The 20,279-nt window shown below is 36.1% G+C and overlaps 2 protein-coding genes across 10 annotated transcripts in view; one reads left to right on the top strand and one right to left on the bottom strand.

Annotated features, from left to right (window-relative positions):
- Positions 1–20,279, top strand: part of CMC1 (C-X9-C motif containing 1) — a 71,295-nt gene that overhangs the window by 44,009 nt on the left and 7,007 nt on the right. The window lies entirely within an intron of this gene.
- The window catches only part of AZI2 (5-azacytidine induced 2), a 39,753-nt gene continuing 33,719 nt past the window's right edge, over positions 14,246–20,279 (bottom strand). Inside the window, exon 10 of one of the 2 annotated variants that reach the window (XM_036030563.1) lies at positions 14,246–14,309. In XM_036030563.1, coding sequence (XP_035886456.1) covers positions 14,261–14,309 — 49 coding nt within the window. In that variant the 3' untranslated portion in view covers positions 14,246–14,260. The remainder of the gene's footprint in view (positions 14,310–20,279) is intronic. The other variant, XM_036030565.1, reaches the window with a different exon arrangement.

Raw genomic sequence — 20,279 nt, 5'->3', positions numbered from 1 at the left:
TTTATGTCTCCACAGGAAAACATAGCACTATTAAGTGCCTATTACATCCTATGGAGAACTTCAATCTTAGGTCACAGCATTAGGAGCTCCTGGTTTTGGTCTTAAATTATCTTTTAAAAATACAAAATATTGTCCTGAATGATGTGACTCAGTTGGTTGGGTATCGTCCTGTAAGGCGAAAACGTCGCCAGTTTGATTCCTAGTCAGGACAATGCCTAGGTTGCCTTTCGTCCTGGTTCGGGCATGTATGAGAGACAACCAGTTGATGTTTCTCTATCACATTGAAGCTTCTCTCCCTATCCTCTACCCTCTCTAAAAAAATAAAACAAAATAAAAAATACCAAGTATCAAAGGTTTAAGAACATTTGTATTTCAAATCATATTTATTCAGCTCTCACTTTCTTTGTAATTAAGCATTGCTAATTATTTTTCTTTTTAATTTTTATAACACTAATAACCTAGTATTTTTATTTTTATATTATTTTAATTTTTTAGTTCAGACTAATGCAATTTACAAAGCAATATTAATTTTAAGTTCAGTTTTTATACAGAAAGGTCTGTGATTGCTCTAGGAATCTAAAAGAATATTTTAGTTAAATTTGGAGATTTTAGGAAGAATTTTATGCAGCAAATAGATTTTTTTTAGCTAGCTTAGATTTAGATACCTTTTTGGGCTTTTAAAAACTCTATCTTATTAGTAAGTATTGGGGAAGAAATAGTCTTTAAATTTGTAGTCTCTAAATGACCTATTTATTTAGGAGATACCCCAAGTAGGAGTTTAAACATGAGAGCTGGATAGAGCATAAGGTATTTGTGTTACAGTGAGAAGTTCAGTCTAACTGTGTGAGACTAGTTGCTGTTTAGGGTCATGTTTCCGTGTTCCTTGAAAGCCAAGCAAAGAAGTCTAGACTTCCACAGTAGAAAGCAGGGGTTTCCTTCTAGCAAAGATTTTTATTAGGGGAAATGATGTGATCTTAGAAACTTAGTGTTGAATCGAGCCTTTGCAGTTGGCTAGCCTCAGTTCAGTAGTCTTTCTAACAATACGTGAGACCTCTACTGCAGTTCAGGCTTTCGTCACTTACTTTCCTCTGAGTTTGAGTTAGGTTTTTAGGAAACATTGTTCTTTTAATAAAAATAACAAATGCTTTATATAATATAAGGAATATATTCCTCAGATGCTAATTTTGGACAGTATTGATTGATTACCTGCTTTGAAAGTATTATTATTCTTTCTCCACTTCCTATCTTTAAGGTCCCAGTTTTTGTAAGTTGTATTTTCACATTGTCAAAATTTATAATACTTACATTTTTTCTATGGCCCTAAATTCTTTGCTTACTACATCTTTTCCTTATTTCTTTGTTTTGCTCCATTACTTGATTAGATAGATTTATTGTCAAATAACTAGTTTTGTTTAAAAAGAGTCTTTGGGTTCTGGAATCCTAGGTATCTTTCATGGTTGGAAATGACTGCCTGTTGCCTTTTGCATGCATGACATATAGTGTGGGTATAAAATTATCAGGTCACATTTTCTTTTTTTCAGACCTTTGTACATATTGCTTTAGTTTTTTTAATATTTCATTTATTTTATTTTTAGAGAGAGGAGAAGGGAGGGAGAAAGAGAGGGAGAGAAACATCAATGTGTTGTTGTCTCTTGCACATCCCTGTACTGGGGACCTGGCCCACAACCCAGGCATGTGCCCTGACTGGGGATCAAACTGGCGACCCTTTGGTTCTCAGGCTGGTACTCAATCCACTGAGCCACACCAGCCAGGGCTCATTTAGTATTTTGTAACATGGAATGTTACTCTGGGAAGTCTGAGGTCAGCCTGTTTTTCATTGTTGCCCTACCTTTCAACTACTCTGCCATACATGACTTGATTTTTCTGCCTGGACATTAGAAAACATCTTTCTTTACCCTTGAGTTTGGTAACTTAACTAGAATATATTTTGGGTGTTGTCTGTTCTGCATCATTTCTTTCTGGAACATACTGTCAGTTTGCTTTGCAGATTCAATTCTTTATGTCAGAAAACATTTTTTAAATTGTCAATTAAAAATATTTTTTTTCCTTTCTTGAATTCTCTACCTCAGAGATACCAGTCATCCTTAGGACTTTGAAATGGGATTAACACTTGATATTATTTGCTACATAACGAATTACCCCAAAACTTAGTGGCTAAAAATAGCACACATTTATTATCTCACTATTCCTGTGGGTGAGGAATCCAACATGGTGTGGCTGGGTCCTTGAAGGTGTTGGCTCAGGGTCTGCAGTCTCATCTGAACTCTCGTCTGGGAAAGGGCCTCCTTCCAAACCCACTCAATGCTTGCTTGTTGGCAGCATTTGGTTCTCCCGTGGGATGTTGTGCTGACAGTCTCAGCTCCTTGCCGACTTGGCCAGAGGCCGCCTTCCAGTCCGTGCCGCACAAGCCTCTCCCACATGTGACAGTTTTCTTCCTCCAAGCATGAAAGCTGGGAAGTCAATAGAGAGCATCTGCTAACAAGACAGAAGTCATGATATTTTGCAACCCAGCCATGACTGTGATATCCCATCCACATTGCCATATTCATGAATTAGAAGGAAATCTCTAGGGTTAGCCTTCCTTCAGAGGGAGTGGTTTAGCTCAGGGCGTGGATAGCAGAAGCCTGGGATCGTTCTGGGCCATCTGGGAGCTGCTACCACAATAGCTGCCTATCACACTTTGTTTTTCTGTGTTTGCATTAACCTTTTAAAAAATTTTCTTTTATACTTACTATGATTACCTCAAGTCATTCTTATAAAGTTTCATTTGCATTGTACCTGTCTATTCTATTTCTTACATATTACTAATGTATTTACCTCACACTGTTATGGATTTGTTTAGGTCTTCAATTTATATTTATATCTTCTCTTTCTTCTCCCTCTATTTCATCAACCAGTCCTTGAAGTCTAGTTTTCTTGAATTCGTGTTTTTATTAAGTTCTTATATAGTGTGACATTTGAGATGAATTTTCTTTCCTTAGGGTGTATTTTCAGGGCTGCCGTGCTGTACCTTTGAAGAATTGTGGGTGAATTCTCTCTAACACTCCTGCCACCTTCGCTTGATAGGATCGTCCTCCCTGCTGGGCTGCAGCGTGAGGGCTGAGGCGTGTGTTCCTCTGCGGCTCTCCTGACGCCCGGAGGTCGGGGAGGAGAGCGCACTGGCCAGTGCGTGGTTTGGCGACTGGCCTTCAGCATGTTCCCCCTTTCCTGTGGGGTTACCTGTGGCTCATCTTCTGTGTGAAGTGTGGAAGCCTGAAAGGGGGCACACCCTGGTGGCTTTTCTGCCGAGATAGCCTTTGAAGTTGGGTGGTGGCTTTTATTCCGAGGGGTTTGGTTTTGTTTTTCACTTTTCTCTAGGTTTCCTATTTATGCCCTCAGTCTGCTTCTCTCCAGCATGAAGAGTGCTACTAGTGGGAATTCTCGGGATTTTTGAGCGCATTTTCTTTCCCCAGTGGGTTCTAGGGGAAGGAATTGGGACTGGGAGCCTTGCCATGCTGAACCTTGCCCGAATCTTTTCTTTCTTTCCTGACTGTTACTTTGCGAAGTTTATGGTATGAGACGGTATGTGGCAGCTGGCCAGTTTTTTCCCTTTTTAAACTCCTTTTGTTTATCTTACTGCGAAAAGGTTTATGAGCCTTCGGTATCCTGCAGTGTTTACCCAGAACTATCCTCAATGTCTGTTGCCTGGATTGTTTTATTAGCATATAGACTAGCTTCCCCAACCTAGAAATTTATTTTCCTTCTTCTCCCCGAACTTTGCCCTAAATGTTATTGCTAGGTAAAGATTTCTGAAATGTACAGTTTAGTTCATGCCATTCCCCACTTCCTGTAGGATCAAGTCTAAATTCTTAAATTTAACATTTTCCAGGATTTTACTTAAGCCTACTTTACTAATCATAGTCTCATTCCCTGTTTTGAGCCTCATTTCTGGCTAAATTTAAGTATTTTCTCTTTTCCCATCATGGCCTCGATAGGTTCCCAAGACGTGGTTAATACATAACGTGGTGTGCATAGGCCTCCTGACCACCTTTCCATAGGAACTCGCTCATTTGGTCCATCTCTGTATGTGGCCCTCAGAGTAGAACACAGACGTGCTGTGAGTGCCCTGCCGTTGTGCCTGGAACACTGATACTGAGGTCGGTTTAGGTGGCCTGTCCTGTTTCATATTGTTGGATTGCATTCTGTCATTCTGCTGTACACTTTGAATTTTTTTTAACCAAATGCCTGAGTTTTCATTTGTCCCTGAGAAGTTTATTCTCTAAATTTCTTTTTTTGCCCTGGTTTTCCATATTGTTGAGATTATTTTGAATCTCAAGTCAACTTTCTTTTATACCTGCCTATATATGCTAATTATGCCTTTAGTGATTGCCTGTAAGTCTCTTAATAGAAATAGGAATTTTATGGCAAGATAAATGCAGTAGTTTAATGAGTTTTGCGTCCTTTTAATCTCTAGCTCTGTTTTTTCCTCCTGTCTGTAGTGACATGAGATGTAAGAGTGGTGATCCATATGTGCACTAAAGCTGGATGGAGTAGGTGATACTAGGGAAAGGGGAAGCTGTTTGACTAAGCTACCAAATACAGGGCCCGTTTTTGGGGAGATGGCAGAGAGAGTGGGCAGTATCAAAGGAAACATTAACAAGACTTGGTGACTGAAGACGTGACCCCAGAAGAGAGAGAGGCTTCATGATGTCAAAGGTTTGATTTCAGATGATTTGCAAGAAGCAGTGAATGCAGACACATTTTAAGTTTGAGGTCAATATGAAATATCCAAGATGTCCAGCTTTTGACAAAAATTTGCTTTGATGTTCCTCATAAAAGTCACTACAACAAGGTTTTGAAAACCCATTAGTCCTGTAAAACCTGGGTTAATTTTCTTCCTAAGACCTTTTATATTTTGGATATGTGATTAAATTTGAACTGCATGGGTCTCAAATAAGGAAAAGAATAATTGTTACTTTTTGAGGAACCCATTTTAATTGGGTAAAATAAATGTGAAGTAGTGGTTTTTTAAAAAGGCCTTTAAAATATTAATGCCTAGTTATGTAGAAAGTGCTATCACAGGATATGCCCATTAATAATACCTGTCAGTACCAACTGTGGGGCAGTTACAAAAATGAGTTTTATCAAAAAAAGTTACAGAGCTGGCATTGCAATTCATTGCAATTATGAGAGCCTTATTTAATTATTATGGGTACAAAACAGAGACATCCTTTTTTCTCATTAATGTGCAAAAATATCTGTAATTGCTTTATTTTCTTACAGAATTGTTTTCTAAAGTTTCAAATTATGTAGTTAAGTAGGATATGTAGTTATGTAGTTAAGTTAAAGTTTCAAGTTATGTAGTTATGTAGCAAAATTTGGTGATAGTATTTCCTTTTTGTCAGATGAAATAAATTTTACTCTTCTACACTATAGAACAAGTAAACTTGTATTATGCATTTCAGACATCAGATGGATTTGGGAGAATTATTTTTACAGAATAAGTAAGGTGAATAACTTATATAGCTGCATGGACATTAGTCAATACCAGAAGTTACCTTCTCAACTGCATGGATTTCATTTAAAAAAAAAGAAGTTAAAAAGCTGATGGAAATTAAGTTACAGTCAATATAAAATAATAATAACAGAAATCCTAAATTTGCTCATGCTTTTTCAACCATTTTTATGAATTAAAAAACATGGAGGGGTTCTTTCATCTTTTCCCCCCACCTTCTCTTCAGGAAATATGTTTGTGTTCATTGACTTACGTAAAATGGAGGACTTAGGTTCTTAGTGCATGCCAGCAGCAGGTTAACTTCTCTGGATTTGTCATTCCAAAACATCAGCTGGTACTCATGTTTGCTATCACTCAGGGAATTGGTTTTATTCAAAATGAAGGATGGGTTAGTTAACTAAACTTTTTCTTCATTCTTCTGTTACCAGGTAGAAGCTGCAGAGATGCTTAGTTTATGTCACTGACTTTTTAGAAAAACAAAAGACTTTAGAATAAGTTGAGAATGCTGTTTTCATACTTTGTTGCCCTAGAAATACCCTGAGTGATTAATATTTTTCAATGGATTTTTTTAAACCTGAGTTCATTTTTTGCATTAATATTTTAAGTCAAATGTTGTATTTGTCTTTAGTCTGTACTTTTATTTAGTGACATCTTAAAATTAAGCCCTGATTCAGAGGGACTTAATTGGCATTAATAACTGGGCCTTCTTTTTGATGGTTGGTGAAGTGGCCACCCTTGCTTGTGTTTAGAAATACAGTTTTGGAAATTTAATCTTATCTACAGTTACTCTTCCTTCAAGTTCATTTTCCTTATAAATATTTTTGATCAGTCTTGTAGAACTAGAAACTAAAATATTTGTATTTGCTATCACTGGGGATCTAAATGATCTTATTGATCATTTTACCTCTAGTTTTCCCCTAAAATTCTCCTCAGTGGGACCTACTTTGACAACCTTATGTAAAAGGTAACCCAGCATCTCCACTCTCCCATAACCCCTTTAACCTCCCTTTTCCTATAACTTACCACATTCTGACATACTAAACAGTATCATGTTTCTTGTCTATCTGTTTCTTTCGAATAAGCTTCACAAGGGCAGAGAGCCTGGTTTGTTTTACTCATCTATCCCTAGTATCTAGAGCAGGGATGGAAATGCTCAGTCAATATTTAACAAAAGAATGAATTACAAATATGTTGTTTGGGTTTTTTCTGCTGTTGTTGAGGGGAAGAATTTGCATGCAGTAGGCTATCAAAATCTCTTTTCAACTGGCCTGTGGTAAGAGAGATTTTAAAGTACAACCCAGTATAACCTATACATGTGCATTGTTGTGGATGTGTGCATTTTATAGTGGAAATTCACAATGTACTTTAATATTACCTATTCTCTTTCACTTTTAAAAAACAAATGTTTGTGGTCTAAATTTTCATGACCCACAAAAGAGTTGCAGACTACCACAAAAATTTTTAATGTAAGTGGAACTCATTTTTCCTTTTGTCTTATGTGGCTGTTTGGAAGTGTTTTAATTTCAGATTTAATTTGAGAGGACTTACAACATTTATTTTTCAAGTTTCTGTATCGACTAGCTGCTGTTATGAGAAACTGGTTCTTTTATGGATCAGTTGTTTAGTAAAAATGAACTTAATTTGTAATATGTGCAGTTTTTGTCAAGTGTTTGTTTATTTAAGTTTGGGTTCATTTCTTATTGATGGAGGGAGAGCTCCTTCCTGATATATTGGAGTAAGTAATTAGAAGACAGAAGTGGACTGCCGTGGAGTTAAAAGGCAGCCATAGATTCATTCTGAGATCTGAATAATATCCAGAACCAAGTGGGTTGGGAACAGATTGTTAGAAATCTTAATTCATCTCTCCCTCCAGCTGTTATAAGACTTAACAGGCCAGGAATCATGCATATATTCAATTAACTAGAAAGTGACAGATACCTCCCATGAAAAATGTAATGATAGACTCCTTAAGTGGATGGTTGATTATTATTATAACCGTGCAGTACTTTATATTAATAACAGGAAACCTAAGAAATAATTCGGTTTGACTAAAAAAAATGATGATTCTCTAGTTTTAAAGTTTATACATTTCGAGAAAGCTCTTTTTAGCTTAAAGTCAGCAAAGCAGCTGCTGTTTGAATTTACTTTCTAACACACTGAATTATTCATTTCCATAAACAAAACTTCCTTAGTAATTATTTAGCATTAATTTATTTCTCTTTATTTCAATCAACCCTGTTTGACATTCTGTTTTAAAATTAAAAATATTCTTTGTAGAATCAGTGAATAAGACTGTGACAACCACTTTCTCTACTTCAGTCCTTATGACAGAAAATTTTAAAATCCTTTTTTTAGTTTTTATGTTTTAGATATTTTATATTTTAATTAATTTAGTTATTTTAATGAAAGTTAGTAATAAAATATAGAACAAAAGTATAATTCTTATTTAGCAATGTCTTATGAGTATCTACTTAAAAGCCAAGCCACATATTACTGACCTGCTAGACTTTGCCATAATGCTTTGTGAGTGAATATAACTAACAGCTGGTATATTGGATTCTGACCATGTAAAATTATTAGACATATTTAAAATAGTTATTCATGTCATCATTTGTACTCACACGTTGATTCATAGACTGTTTAGTAGGGGAATAGAGGCAAAGATTGTTGTTTTACATTTCTTGGAATTCTTTCATTTGTCTTTGCAAATGTGGGAAGAGTCCTTTGAATTTTGTGCTGCCTTTCTGATCACCCGTGGTGAGCCTGTCCCCCTTCAGTGTCTGACTGTCTTTGGACAGTCAGTCTTTCACTGCCAAGTAATACTTGTTGTCATTTCCCCATAATTGCCGTTTTATTTTGTATTGTTTAACACAAAGTGTGTCATTGCTTTGCTGTTCCATTGGAGACTTCTGAGGGTGGCAGACAATTTGTTGACTTACTAAATGCCTGGTATTTAATAGTAGAGGAAAAGAAACCCCTTTATTTTGTAAAGTAGCACCCATTCAAACAAAATATCCGTACCTCACTTGCTTCTTGGAGCATATATGTAGGGAGGTCTAGCAGTGGATACAGAATACATGCAGTGGGCTTCAGAGAAATCTAAACTTTTAGTTAAGAATCTGTTTTGATTCCCTGTTTTAGGTTCCTGAAGGGAAGTAAATGTGCAACATCCATTGTGACTGCCGCTGCCTCGTAGGACTCTGGAAAGCATGAGGCCTGGGCATTAGAGATTGGGGAGTTAGACACGGGAATGTCTTCCTTTAATTCCTCTGCTTCTGTGGCTGCAGTGCCGTTTAGACTTAGTATGAGACTTCTGCTTTAGTAGTTGCCTAGTAAGCGACAGTAGTTTTGGATGGACAAACTGCATGTGCATCATTATCTTTGAGTTGAAGTGTTCGTGAAAGCCTTTCAAGCTGATGGCACAGAGCGTCAGCCTTCAGCTGGGCGCCACTGTGCGGACATACTTTGTATTTTCTCTCAGAGGTGTCCGAGAAAACAAAGTTAGCTAAACTATTTAAGACGACAAGATTTTACGTAAAACAAAAACTCCAACTTTCAAAATTATAAGTTCATTTCTGCAAGGCAAACAATTACCTGGAACAAAGTAACAGCTGTACCTGTAAATATGGGGCATAGGCACTGGTTGTTAATCTTGGTGCTTGCACTGTTATTTTTATATATTTATATACATGTATGCATATATAATACATATATTAGATAATACTGTTTATATATTATACATTATAAATTATATAAACATAACAGATAGAGGAATATATATTTTATAATATATAAACATGGGCAGGGTTGGGCAAAAGTAGGTTTACAATTGTTTTTATGGAAATAATATAATTATTAATAAATAGTAATACGAGAACCAAACTTTCAGATACTCACAACTGTAAACCCTACTTTTGCCCCACTCTGTATAATGTGTGTATGAGAGAAATATTTTTCTAAAGATATGCTTCAGTCATAAGTAAGAAAATCAAACTGAGATGTCTGTGAGGTTCAAGAAACATAGTGTGGCATCTTTCGTGAAAAGTAAAGAATATCCTTTTCGGTCTAACACACAAACGGCCCACCTTCCAAGTTGCACATGTGGCCCCTGCCTGGGGTGTTACAAGTCTTCAGAGAGTATCTTATCATAGCAAATTTTAATTTCATGCCCTCAGTTATAATTTGTAACTAAATTCTAGGCAGTTTCTCATAGGGTATAAATTTTGAAAATCTGTATTTCCAGATTAAGTTGCACAGTTCTTGGTTCCTCATATTTTTTTTCGGCAAGTGATATACTTAAGACACCAGAAAAGACATCTAAGGTGGTAACACCTATGAATCATTTAGTATATAATAGTAAGCTACTTTGTAAGGTTTAACAATAATATATAATTAGTATATATTTCACATTTAAATTAAATCTTTACACAGAAAGTATTTATATATAACACAGTATTTGACACACACTAAGTATCTAAATTGTATTATTTTTAATTCTAATAGTACATTTAGCTGTGATTTTCTTTCTTAGATAATATTGTATAATATTTGAAAATATTCTGTCATTTTCATCTGAATTATTGAGTTTGATAACAAGCAAAACAATACTTGGTATTCAATTAACCCAACAAATAATTTAGGTTTACTCCCCTCCCCCATCTTAAATTTGAAGGGAATGAAGGAATGAAAGAGGAGGAAAGTCTATTTCATATTCTCTTTAGTAGTAAGAGTTACAAATATGTAAGCGTTTTGTTATTTTAGGATTCACTAAGTTTTACCTCAACAAGAATAGGTCAGTATGTCCTGGTTTTTCTGGAAAAGTCATATCATTTGGTTTTGGGTATGTGCCTGCTTTTTGGAGGTGGCAGTGGCAGAAAGAACATGACTTAAAAAAGAACTCTTTGTCCACCTTATAAATATCTGTGCCTGAAAAAAGGCTCTTCTCTGTGAGTAATCAATCTTTAATAAAACCATATTCCTAAGTAGTTGAGCTGATAAATAGTGAGGTTTGTTTTAAAGAAGTCAAGTTTATTTTATGTCAATTTCTATTTGCCCTGTATAAGATATATTTAATTACTTTATTCCATCTCTGTGTTCAAATTAATCAGATTCTGCTACATATTGGTGTTCAAATTAGAATAATTCTTTAATCAACTGTGTTAGCCATGCCATGGTAGACTAGAATGGAAAAGCTACTCTTGGCATATTGGAGATGTGTGCATTTTGTTTTCTATTGTAATTTAAAAGTAAAATCAGAAATATTGATTTCTACTTGACTGGAGAGATGATTTAGTTTGAATATCAGTCTGATCTTAATCAAGTGAGAATTAATTGAGTCGGAGGTATTAGATATTCAGTGATGTTAACTGAACCATGGTCAATCTAGAGAGAAGCTTTCTTTTGTACTATGCTGGAATTATCAAATAGCTCATGCACTGCAATGTAAAATAATCTTTTCATGTTCACCCTCTACCTTCTTGTCTCATTATGTGCACCACTAAATTCATTCTATATACACACTAATCTTTAAAGTAGCAAGCTACTAAATCACAATTTAATAGAAAATTAAAAGCATAATAATTTTGTCATAAAATGGTATCTATTGTTATCAGAATTTTATAATGATATATTTTTCTAGTGCCCAATTTTAAAAACTCTGGTTTTCAAGTACACCTGGGATTTTTAAAAAAATCCTAGTTTTACTATTTTTTATATTCAACATTATAAGAATAAAGTGAGCAATACAGAATTATTTTAATGTTTATTTCTAGAAATAAAAATAGAGTCTGTATCATTATATTGGTCTGAAATGTGGCATGGGCTTTTCATTTATTTTAAGAGTGTGATAGCAATATCATAAGTGTTGTGAAAATATAAATGGTGAGATAACACCTCCATAGGACTTGCTCTTAAGTAGTAAAATTGTAAAGTCTTTAAATAAACTGCAGCCAGAACTGAAAGGATCAATTTGCCTTGTTAACTAGGGATACTACACTTATTAAATGCCTAATTAAATTTAGCATAACATGTCTTTTATCCTCTGTTTTTCTCTCTTTAAAACTGAGAATTTGAACCTGTATATTAGCAAGGTAGTACAAGTCGTATCATTGCCAGATTTCTTCCATTTTGGCAGTTGTTGTGACCATGTTAAATGAAAAGAAAGCCAGCAGTGTGATTTTTGATGGTGTCATTTCATCTTGGAAGAGTGCTTTTCAGCCGGCCTGAGTATAATGGGAATAGTAGGATCTCTATAGCAGTATATTTTGGGAAAAGGAATGTTCAGATTTGTTATTTGAGAACAATTAGCATTTAATGAAATTAAGCCATACATGCAGAAATATCCCTAGAGTGACGAGTGGATGTTCTTAGTGAGATGTAGAGGGATTTCCCCTACACCCTAGTTGGTGAGCAGCAATTCAGGGGGAAAGAGCTTATTTAGGAAAAGAAATGGAAGGCCATGGCTTCACTCTGCTCATCAAAGCCAAAGCTCCTCTTATCTGGGCTTTTTACTCTCCCCTCTCTTCCACCAAAGCTACTACTTTTTTAAAAAATTATATTTTGTAAGATTGGCATGCACAGACTAGCAAAACACAGCACATGTGCGTCTTCGATTCTTGTTCCTAGATTCCCATTTCGCTCTGCCGAGACAACCACAGGCACCGGTGTTCTTATATATTCTTCTACAGCCGTTTTCTGCTTACACAGACATCGGTCTTTCGTTCTAGATGCATGCATACACACGTACACACACTTGTATGTGTGTGTTATAAACCGGAATGGTAACATACTATTCATAGACTCTTCTGCACTTTGCTGTTTTCTGTTTAAGTCTTGGAAATCTTTCCTTATCTGTGCACTTTTTTTAAATTGTCTGCATGGTATTGTGTGGTATGGAGTTGGTTCTTTGGTTGTGGGTGTGACTGTTAGATTAAAAGAAAGCTGGTAAGTGGCATTTTAACGGTGTCAAAGGCTACTTTTTACTTATGTGAAAATATTTTTTCCTTCAGCTAAGAGAGGACAGGATGAAGAAGGGCTGGTAATTCTGTACAAGTGATTTATATTATATATTTATTTATATATTTCTTAAAGAAAGACATAACCATAGTTATTTTTATATTTGAGTTGCCTATTGTTTTTGGATTTGAAGAACTTACTACCTTTATGGATGCTGTTTCTTAAGGCTCAGGTCAAGCTGTTTCAGATCCTTTATGGAGCAAAGCAGGGTGTTAAATACATAAATTTGCAAACCAGCAGATTATGAGGAGGGTGACCCTGGTTGTATCAATAGTCTGGAAACCACATCTAATAAGGAGAAGGGCGCAGCATTCACACTGGCTTTGAATCAGGAAAAGGAAAACAATAGTAATATTATTTCCTATAGTATTTGATGAGGAGGCAGCATTAGACTTGCTGTAGTTTTTTGCAGGCTATAAACCCCTCACCTCAAGACACACACACACACACACACACACACACAGGAACTGGCTACTTTGTGAGATAAGGATTTTTCTGTCACCACAAGTCTAAACAGTGAGATAGATTAGGAATGACTTTCTGAATTGAGTAAGAGTTTAGATTAAGTGACCTGTAAGATTCTTCCCACTCTAACCGTTTTTATCCCTCAAGTCTAGAGCAAGGCAGCTGCTCTTTTCCAGTGATGGTTAATGGTCACTTGTCATAGACTCATCCCCAAAATAGACTGTAAAACCACTTGCAAGCATGAAAAACTTCAGCAGGCTAGTTCATTGCTTACATCATTAAAAGCATTGCTCCACCTTTTGTGTGATTCTACTTGTTAGCGGATGGGAGAGGGGGGACCACCCACTGGGAGATGGCAAGGAAGCCGGATGGCTGTATGTTCAGAAATGTGCCCGTTCCTTTGTTGGCTGCTTCAATCAGTACTTGAGAGGCCGGGGAGAGGGGTGTCCAAGAGGGAACATGTAACAAAATGTGTAAACCAGACTCATGCACATATATTTCTCTTGCTTTGTCACTCAGTCCTCTCCTTCTGTCACTATTAGTAATACTCATGGATTCTACTATTTGGGGAAACTTACACATCTGTTAGATCTTTTTAAAAGATGGGTTGATTTGGTGCTTTCCTTCGCTCACTAGCCTGTGTCTGTCTTTCAAATTCTGGTAGCACTTAAAATCTGATATACAAAATTTAGTATTTTATTATTTACTGCTTAGAGAAGCCACTTTCTAATGTGTAAAATCCGTACTTTAAATATTTGATTATATTTGATAAGAATTCCGGAAAATGGCTGTGGAACCAGAGAGGGAGGTATCTGATGTTATTTTTCTCAGGTGGTTGCTAAACAGTAGTAAGCTGTGGCTTACCTTTTCCTGTGGTTGTGATGGGAGGTGTGGGATCTTCCCCACTCACTCTCCCCGGGTCCCTGTTGTGACCTCATGTGAGATAACAGGCCTGGGCTAAGTCCATCCTGTGGGCAAAGACATTTCTGCTAGGTGTGGAGGTTTTCTTGTGTCCTCTTTGTGGAAAGGAATAAGTGGGATTTGATAGTATTTACAAGTATTTTTCCAGAATTAAAAAGGCTGGGCCCTAGGCCAGTCCGTGCCACAGTGTGTAGGATCTTGGAAATGTGACATAACCTCCTTAAGGCTCAGGTTCCTCATCTGGTAAATGAGGACAACGTTAGTGCTTATTTAACAGTGTTTTTGTAGAACTCATGTGAGCAAATAAAGTACTCAGTGTAGTTCCTGGTATCTAGTGAATACTCACTATATTTTAGTTGCCATTATCATTTGGTTCTTACTACTATTGTAATACCTTTAAATACCTTGCAAAAATTATGAAGTTACATGGCAAAAAGGAGGAAAAAAAGACCATTTCTAATGGAGAAATGAATTAAAAACCATTTTAGACCCTGCTCAACATAAATGTGCCATTGCCTTTTGGTTATCCATAAAGAGAAATCATCTCCATTCCATGTGCTACCTGCTAAGTGCTCCTCGTCAGGATCACATTTTATTCCCATTAAACTTATATTTTAATAAACGGAGATAGTGAATCTGAGTACCCCCCGAAGCTCTTTAATTTATGTTAAAGCCCCAAATATTATATATTGTTTTATGGATAAATTCTGACTACAACCCTGACTCTGACTAAACTCAAGAAATGATGATAATAAAGAACAAACAGTATCAAAAATTTAGGTCTGTGTCAAAGACATTAGATAACAGCGCAAGCCACCATAATTGTAAATATAAGGGTGAATTAAATCAATGTAAGCCTCGTAGAAAGGATTATAAATTTGACATTCATTTATTGAATTATTTGTTGAATAACATCTAAGCATGTCAAGTTTATCAGATGATATTAATGATACTTGGTTTCTATTTTCTTAAATATTTTGATTAAGTATTTTTATAGGTTTGAAAGGGGTCAGTGGATAGAAGAATATACTCTAAGGCAGGGGTGTCAAACTCATTTTCACCGGGGGCCACATCAGCCTTGAGGTTGCCTTCAAAGGACCGAATGTAATTTTAGGGCTGTATAAATGTAACTGTTCCTTAACAGTCAGGTGAGAGCTCGGCGCTGCCACCAGGTAGAAACAAGTGCTGGGCTGGATAAAACAAGGTCACGGGCCTTGTGTTTGCCACCTGTGCTCTAAGGAAAGATAAGGAGGATTAAACAGCCTTATGATCATAAATTTCAAATCATGACTCAATAGCCAACTCATTACTAACCTATATGCATCTCATCTGAGTATAAAGAACCAAAAGTATCTAGAGCTGCATTGTCCATTATGGTAGCCACTAGACAGAATTTAATTTAGTTAAAATTTATTAAAATGAAAAACTCACATCCTCGGCTGCTTTAGCCACATTTCAAGTGCTTGGTAATCACATGTGGCTAGTGGTTACCCTACTGGAAAGTGCAGAGAACATTTCCATCATTGCAGAAAATTTCATTGGACAGTAGAAACATAATGTGAACCATAGGTATAATTTTTAATTTATAGCAGCTACCTTTTAAAAGTGTGAAAATTAATTTAAAAAGGTAAAGTTAACGTCAACATTCTATTTTATTTAATTACTATATCCAAGATACTGTCTTTTCAACTTGCAATCAATATAAAAATTAATGAGTTATTTTACATTTCATTTTTCATCCTAAACTTTCAAAATCAATATATATTTTACACTTACAACATACCACGGTTCATATGAGCACATTTCAAATGCTCAGTGGCTGCTGTATAGCACAGTACAGGTTTTAAAGGGTTAACAAACTCAAATTGATCAAATGGAGACAGCTATTTGGTATTACAGAATTCCTACCTGTGTCTGCCACTATATTATAAGCACATGAAGTTAGGAACCGTATTTTGTTTTTAATGAACACCTGATTAAAGAAATAACAGTCCTAGAGAGTTGAAAATAAAGCTATATATAATACATCAGTGATAAGGAACAAGGATTTTTATTTGTTCTAACCCCTCCTCCTGGACATTATATAAATCAGATATTTCCGGACAGTAGTATGACTTAAAATCTTAACAGAAAAACTGATAGGTGATTTTCATTTCTTATTTTAGTAGATGGCTCAGCAACATTGGATGGTAGTGACCACTCCTTTAACCCAAGCTACCTCAGAAAAGATAGCCATCTGATGGATGCCTTTTTAAAGTTTTTTGTATATTTTCACATTATATTAAATTTACAGAAGAGCAGAGTTTTTAGTAAGAATGAAACATATCAAGCCTAAATGTTTATTCTTTTTTTTTGTTTTCAAAGTTTTATTCTTGAAAGAGTCAGTGCCCTTTGAATACAACTAACTCTTCATTATAAACCCAAAACATATCTGTCTTGTAAATACTGACTCCACATGTCAGATGCATTTCTAGCGCGGTCTGGTTCACCATCCTGGCTTTTCTTGTACTTGCATCCTTAAGATGCAATGTTTTTTAAAACATTCATGGGTACTAATTTTGTTGAAGAGGATAGCCACCTTTTTTTTTGCTCCATAATTTTAAAACATTTTTATTTTTAAATTTATGTGTGCCATAAATATACATTTCTTCTATTCATCTTTGTTTATACACCTGTTCTTGGTGTTTGGACCAAGTACATTTCAGCACACAAACTTCATATAAACGATGGAAGAACACTGCCACATATTCTTTAGCACAATGGGATAGTACAGGATTTTGTTACATAATACCGCCTGCAAAGGCCCTCCTGTTGAATGAGTGATGAGATGAGAATATCATATTTTTGTCCCTCAAAATATATGATCAGTTTCTGATTTTGAGAAAGTTCATCTAGGATGTTGTCATCTCAAGATTCATGGTCTACGATTTGCCCACAGTCAATTTCACCATCATCATTAGAGTTTAGAATACTGCTATTGGTCTCTTTGCATTCGTCTTCTGATTTCATCTAATAATTGTGAAACATCTTTTTGTCAATTTTCTTTTTTCACTCTCAGCAGTGTATGAGTTTGCTATTGCTGCTGTGACAAATTGTAAATGTTTAGAAGCTTAAAACAATACATTTATTATATTACCGTTCTGTAATTCAGAAGTGTGACTCGGGTCTTACTGGGTTAAAGCCAAGATGTTGACCGAACTGTATTCCTTTCTGTAGGCTCTATGGGAAGGTCTGTTTCTTTGCCTTTTTTAGCTTCTAGAGGCCTGCCTTAAGCAGTTGAGACAAAATACCATAAACTGGATGGCTAATAAACAATGGAACTACAGTTCAGGAGGCTGGACGTTCCAGAGTAGGGGGCCAGCACTGGGGGGTTCTGATGAGAGACCTCTTGCTGATTGCACACTGCTGACTTCCGTTCTTACCTGCTGGAGAACAGAGATAGGAAGCAAGCTGTTTTACAAGGACACGGATCCCATTTGTGAGTGCTCCACCTTCTTGGCTTTAACCCCAATTACCTCCCAAAGGCCCTGCCTCTTAATACCATCACAGAGTGGGGAAGTGGGAGGCAGTAGGGTCTTTCAGGGACACAGACATTCAATCTATAATAAGTCCCCCCAGTGTTTTGGAGTGTGTTCCCCTTTTTTCATCTTTAAAGCCAAGATCATATCTCTCTGACCCTGCTTCTAACATCACATCTTTTCCTCTTTTTTCTTTTATCCCCTTCTTCCACTTTTAAGATCCCTTGTGATTATTTTGAGCTCACCCAGATAATCCAGGATAATTTCCATGTTTTAAGGTTAAACTAATTAGCAACCTTAATTCCCCTTTGCCCTGTAACCTAACAAATTTACAGGTTCCAGGGATTAGGATTTGAACATCTTTGTGGGCTATTATTCTAAGTAACATAGTTAGAAAGTAAAAAACAAACAAACAAACAAACAAACAAAACCCTTAATACTCATCTGTGTTCAAGGAAAGCAAAAAAGCAGAAACAAAAAGACTACTTTTATATAGTCACAAATAATGAGGTAATACATGGGCAACACATAAGAAAATTGATGTAATAATGGTTTAGTTCACTGTTACATCATTTTTCTAGGTGATTCTCTCAGTTTTTTTTCTTATTTTAGTCATTTTTACTATAGTTGGGAATAAGTGATGAGTCATGAAACAGTTCCTATGATGTTATGGTGAAGTGTTTCAGGGTGTAGGAAAACTAAGATCATTAAGAGTCAATATTGTATCTTGGCTTTACACAAAGATCCATTGAGCTTACTTGATAAGTGCAAGACAGAATGAGTTTTATTACAAACATGTCTATTTTCTTTGTGTTTTTTGGAAGTCCCATAAGAAAGATAAGTAGAAGTAATGAATATCATCCTTGCAATAGTTAAAAATATAAAAGAAACTAAAAAAATAAAATTGGCTCCAGTGGACCCTGATCATATAGTGAGGGCCATTCACTTGGTTCCTTGACTTCTGTCAAGGATGCTGCAGGGTCTTTTGCAGCCTCCTACCTCTCTGCTAGATGCTCAGATACTGGTGTTCTCCAGTGGTTTCCCAGGGCCTCTTTTGTTTTCATTATTTTTATAAGTTACTACTGTCAAAACCATATTCTCAGACTTGCTTCAGACCCATATGACTGACTAACTTCTGGACGACTCTACATGCCTGTGTCGCAGGCCCCGTAGTCATCCTTGCTCCAGCTCCCTTCAGTGGCTCCCACTAAAACAAGACAACATGATATGCTGTCCCTTTTCTGGTGTTTTTTAAAATCATCAGACTCCACCAGAATGCACGCAACAAGAAATTTATCCTTGACTCCTGTATCTGTTTCCTTCACAACTAATTGTGTGCCAGGTCCTGTAAGTTTCTGTTACAGCCGTCTATTCTCTCCACTTCCACTTCCTCGGCCTTTCCAGCCCCGTGCCGTGTCTTGCTTGCATTATTTATTGTACTAGATTCCTGACCAGTTTTCCTATTATTTCAACTCCTGGGTCCCTCTGCCTGCTGTTCTAGTTCTCTGCGGAAAATGTGGTTGTGCCTTTCCACTGTTTAAAACCCTTCTGAGGATTTCCACTGCCCTTAGGAGAAAGCCCAATCATTTTAGCACTGCCTACCAGTCATAATTGGTGTATGCCTTTCTTCCTTCTCCTCTGCCTCCACTCACCAAACACACTCATGCATGCATGCACACATATGCACACACAACCAAAAAACCTGAAACGTTCCAGCCTTTCCGAATTATTCTCTGTAATATGTCTTGCCTATTCACCACCAGACCTGCACTCTTCCCTTTGTCCAGAACATCCTTCCTTCTCTTCTTTAGCTAGCTTGATTAGTATAGATCATAACTTAAAACTACTTCTGGGAATTCCCTCTTGAATAGGTTTGGAAATGCAATCCCTTGCATCCAAGTACCCTCCCCACCTTTCCCCTATCAGAGCAGATGTCAAACTCAAAGGATAGTACTTTTTAATTGTCTATCTTCCGCAGGGACTGTTGTTAGCTTCCATAGGGCAGGGACCCTCTCTGTCTTGTTCAGCACAAAAGCCCCAGAACCTAGCACAATGCTAGGCACATAGTGTAAGTTAATTTGAAAATGTTTGTTGAATGAATGATAGATATTTTATGAGTTTATGGATAAGTACTGAAAGAATATATGAAAAAATTAAAATTTAGTTTATTGATTCAGTTCATACCTCTGAAGCCAGAATTAACTCATTGGACAGTTCCTGGTGCATAGGAAATACAAGTGTTAGCTATTGTTACTGTTGTTGCTATTGTAAAAACAGGAGTATCGTATTCTTTATCATGCTATATGATTTAAGAAAGAAAAATGAAATGTTTCTAATCAGATTTCTTCTTAAGCATTAAGATGACAGCATGACTTGGCAATTTCCCATCTGTCGTATTTTAATTTTACCTTTGGAAACAGAAACATTTTTAAAGGCGTGAATGTAGTGAAGAAGCCACTGTTTCAGTTTGTGTGTCTTGTAAAAGACACTGTCAGCTCTGTGTGTTATGTTTTTCTATTTGGAGTAATTTTATCGATCCCCTGAAAATTGTCTGTGGAATTTTGTTGTTGTTAGAATATTTGCTGGCAAATACTCACTGGTACACTTTTTTCAACTAAATGTAACTTGTCCTAATTAACTTCTCATGCAATCTGGAATTATTTATAATTCTTGGCTTTGTATGGAATCGAATTGGATTGAATTCTTTCCAAAAGTCAAACTACTGAGATCATTGACTCAAAGGTTGCAACGAGGTCTACAGTTTTATTACTATATTTTATAAATAAATGCACATAGAGTCAGAACTGTTTATAGAATCTTTCACGTGAACTTCATGAAATGCTGTT

This window comes from Phyllostomus discolor, chromosome 7 (genome assembly GCF_004126475.2).
Source record: "Phyllostomus discolor isolate MPI-MPIP mPhyDis1 chromosome 7, mPhyDis1.pri.v3, whole genome shotgun sequence".
In the NCBI taxonomy this organism is placed as follows: domain Eukaryota; kingdom Metazoa; phylum Chordata; class Mammalia; order Chiroptera; family Phyllostomidae; genus Phyllostomus; species Phyllostomus discolor.
This window is presented reverse-complemented; position numbering and strand designations above follow the sequence as displayed.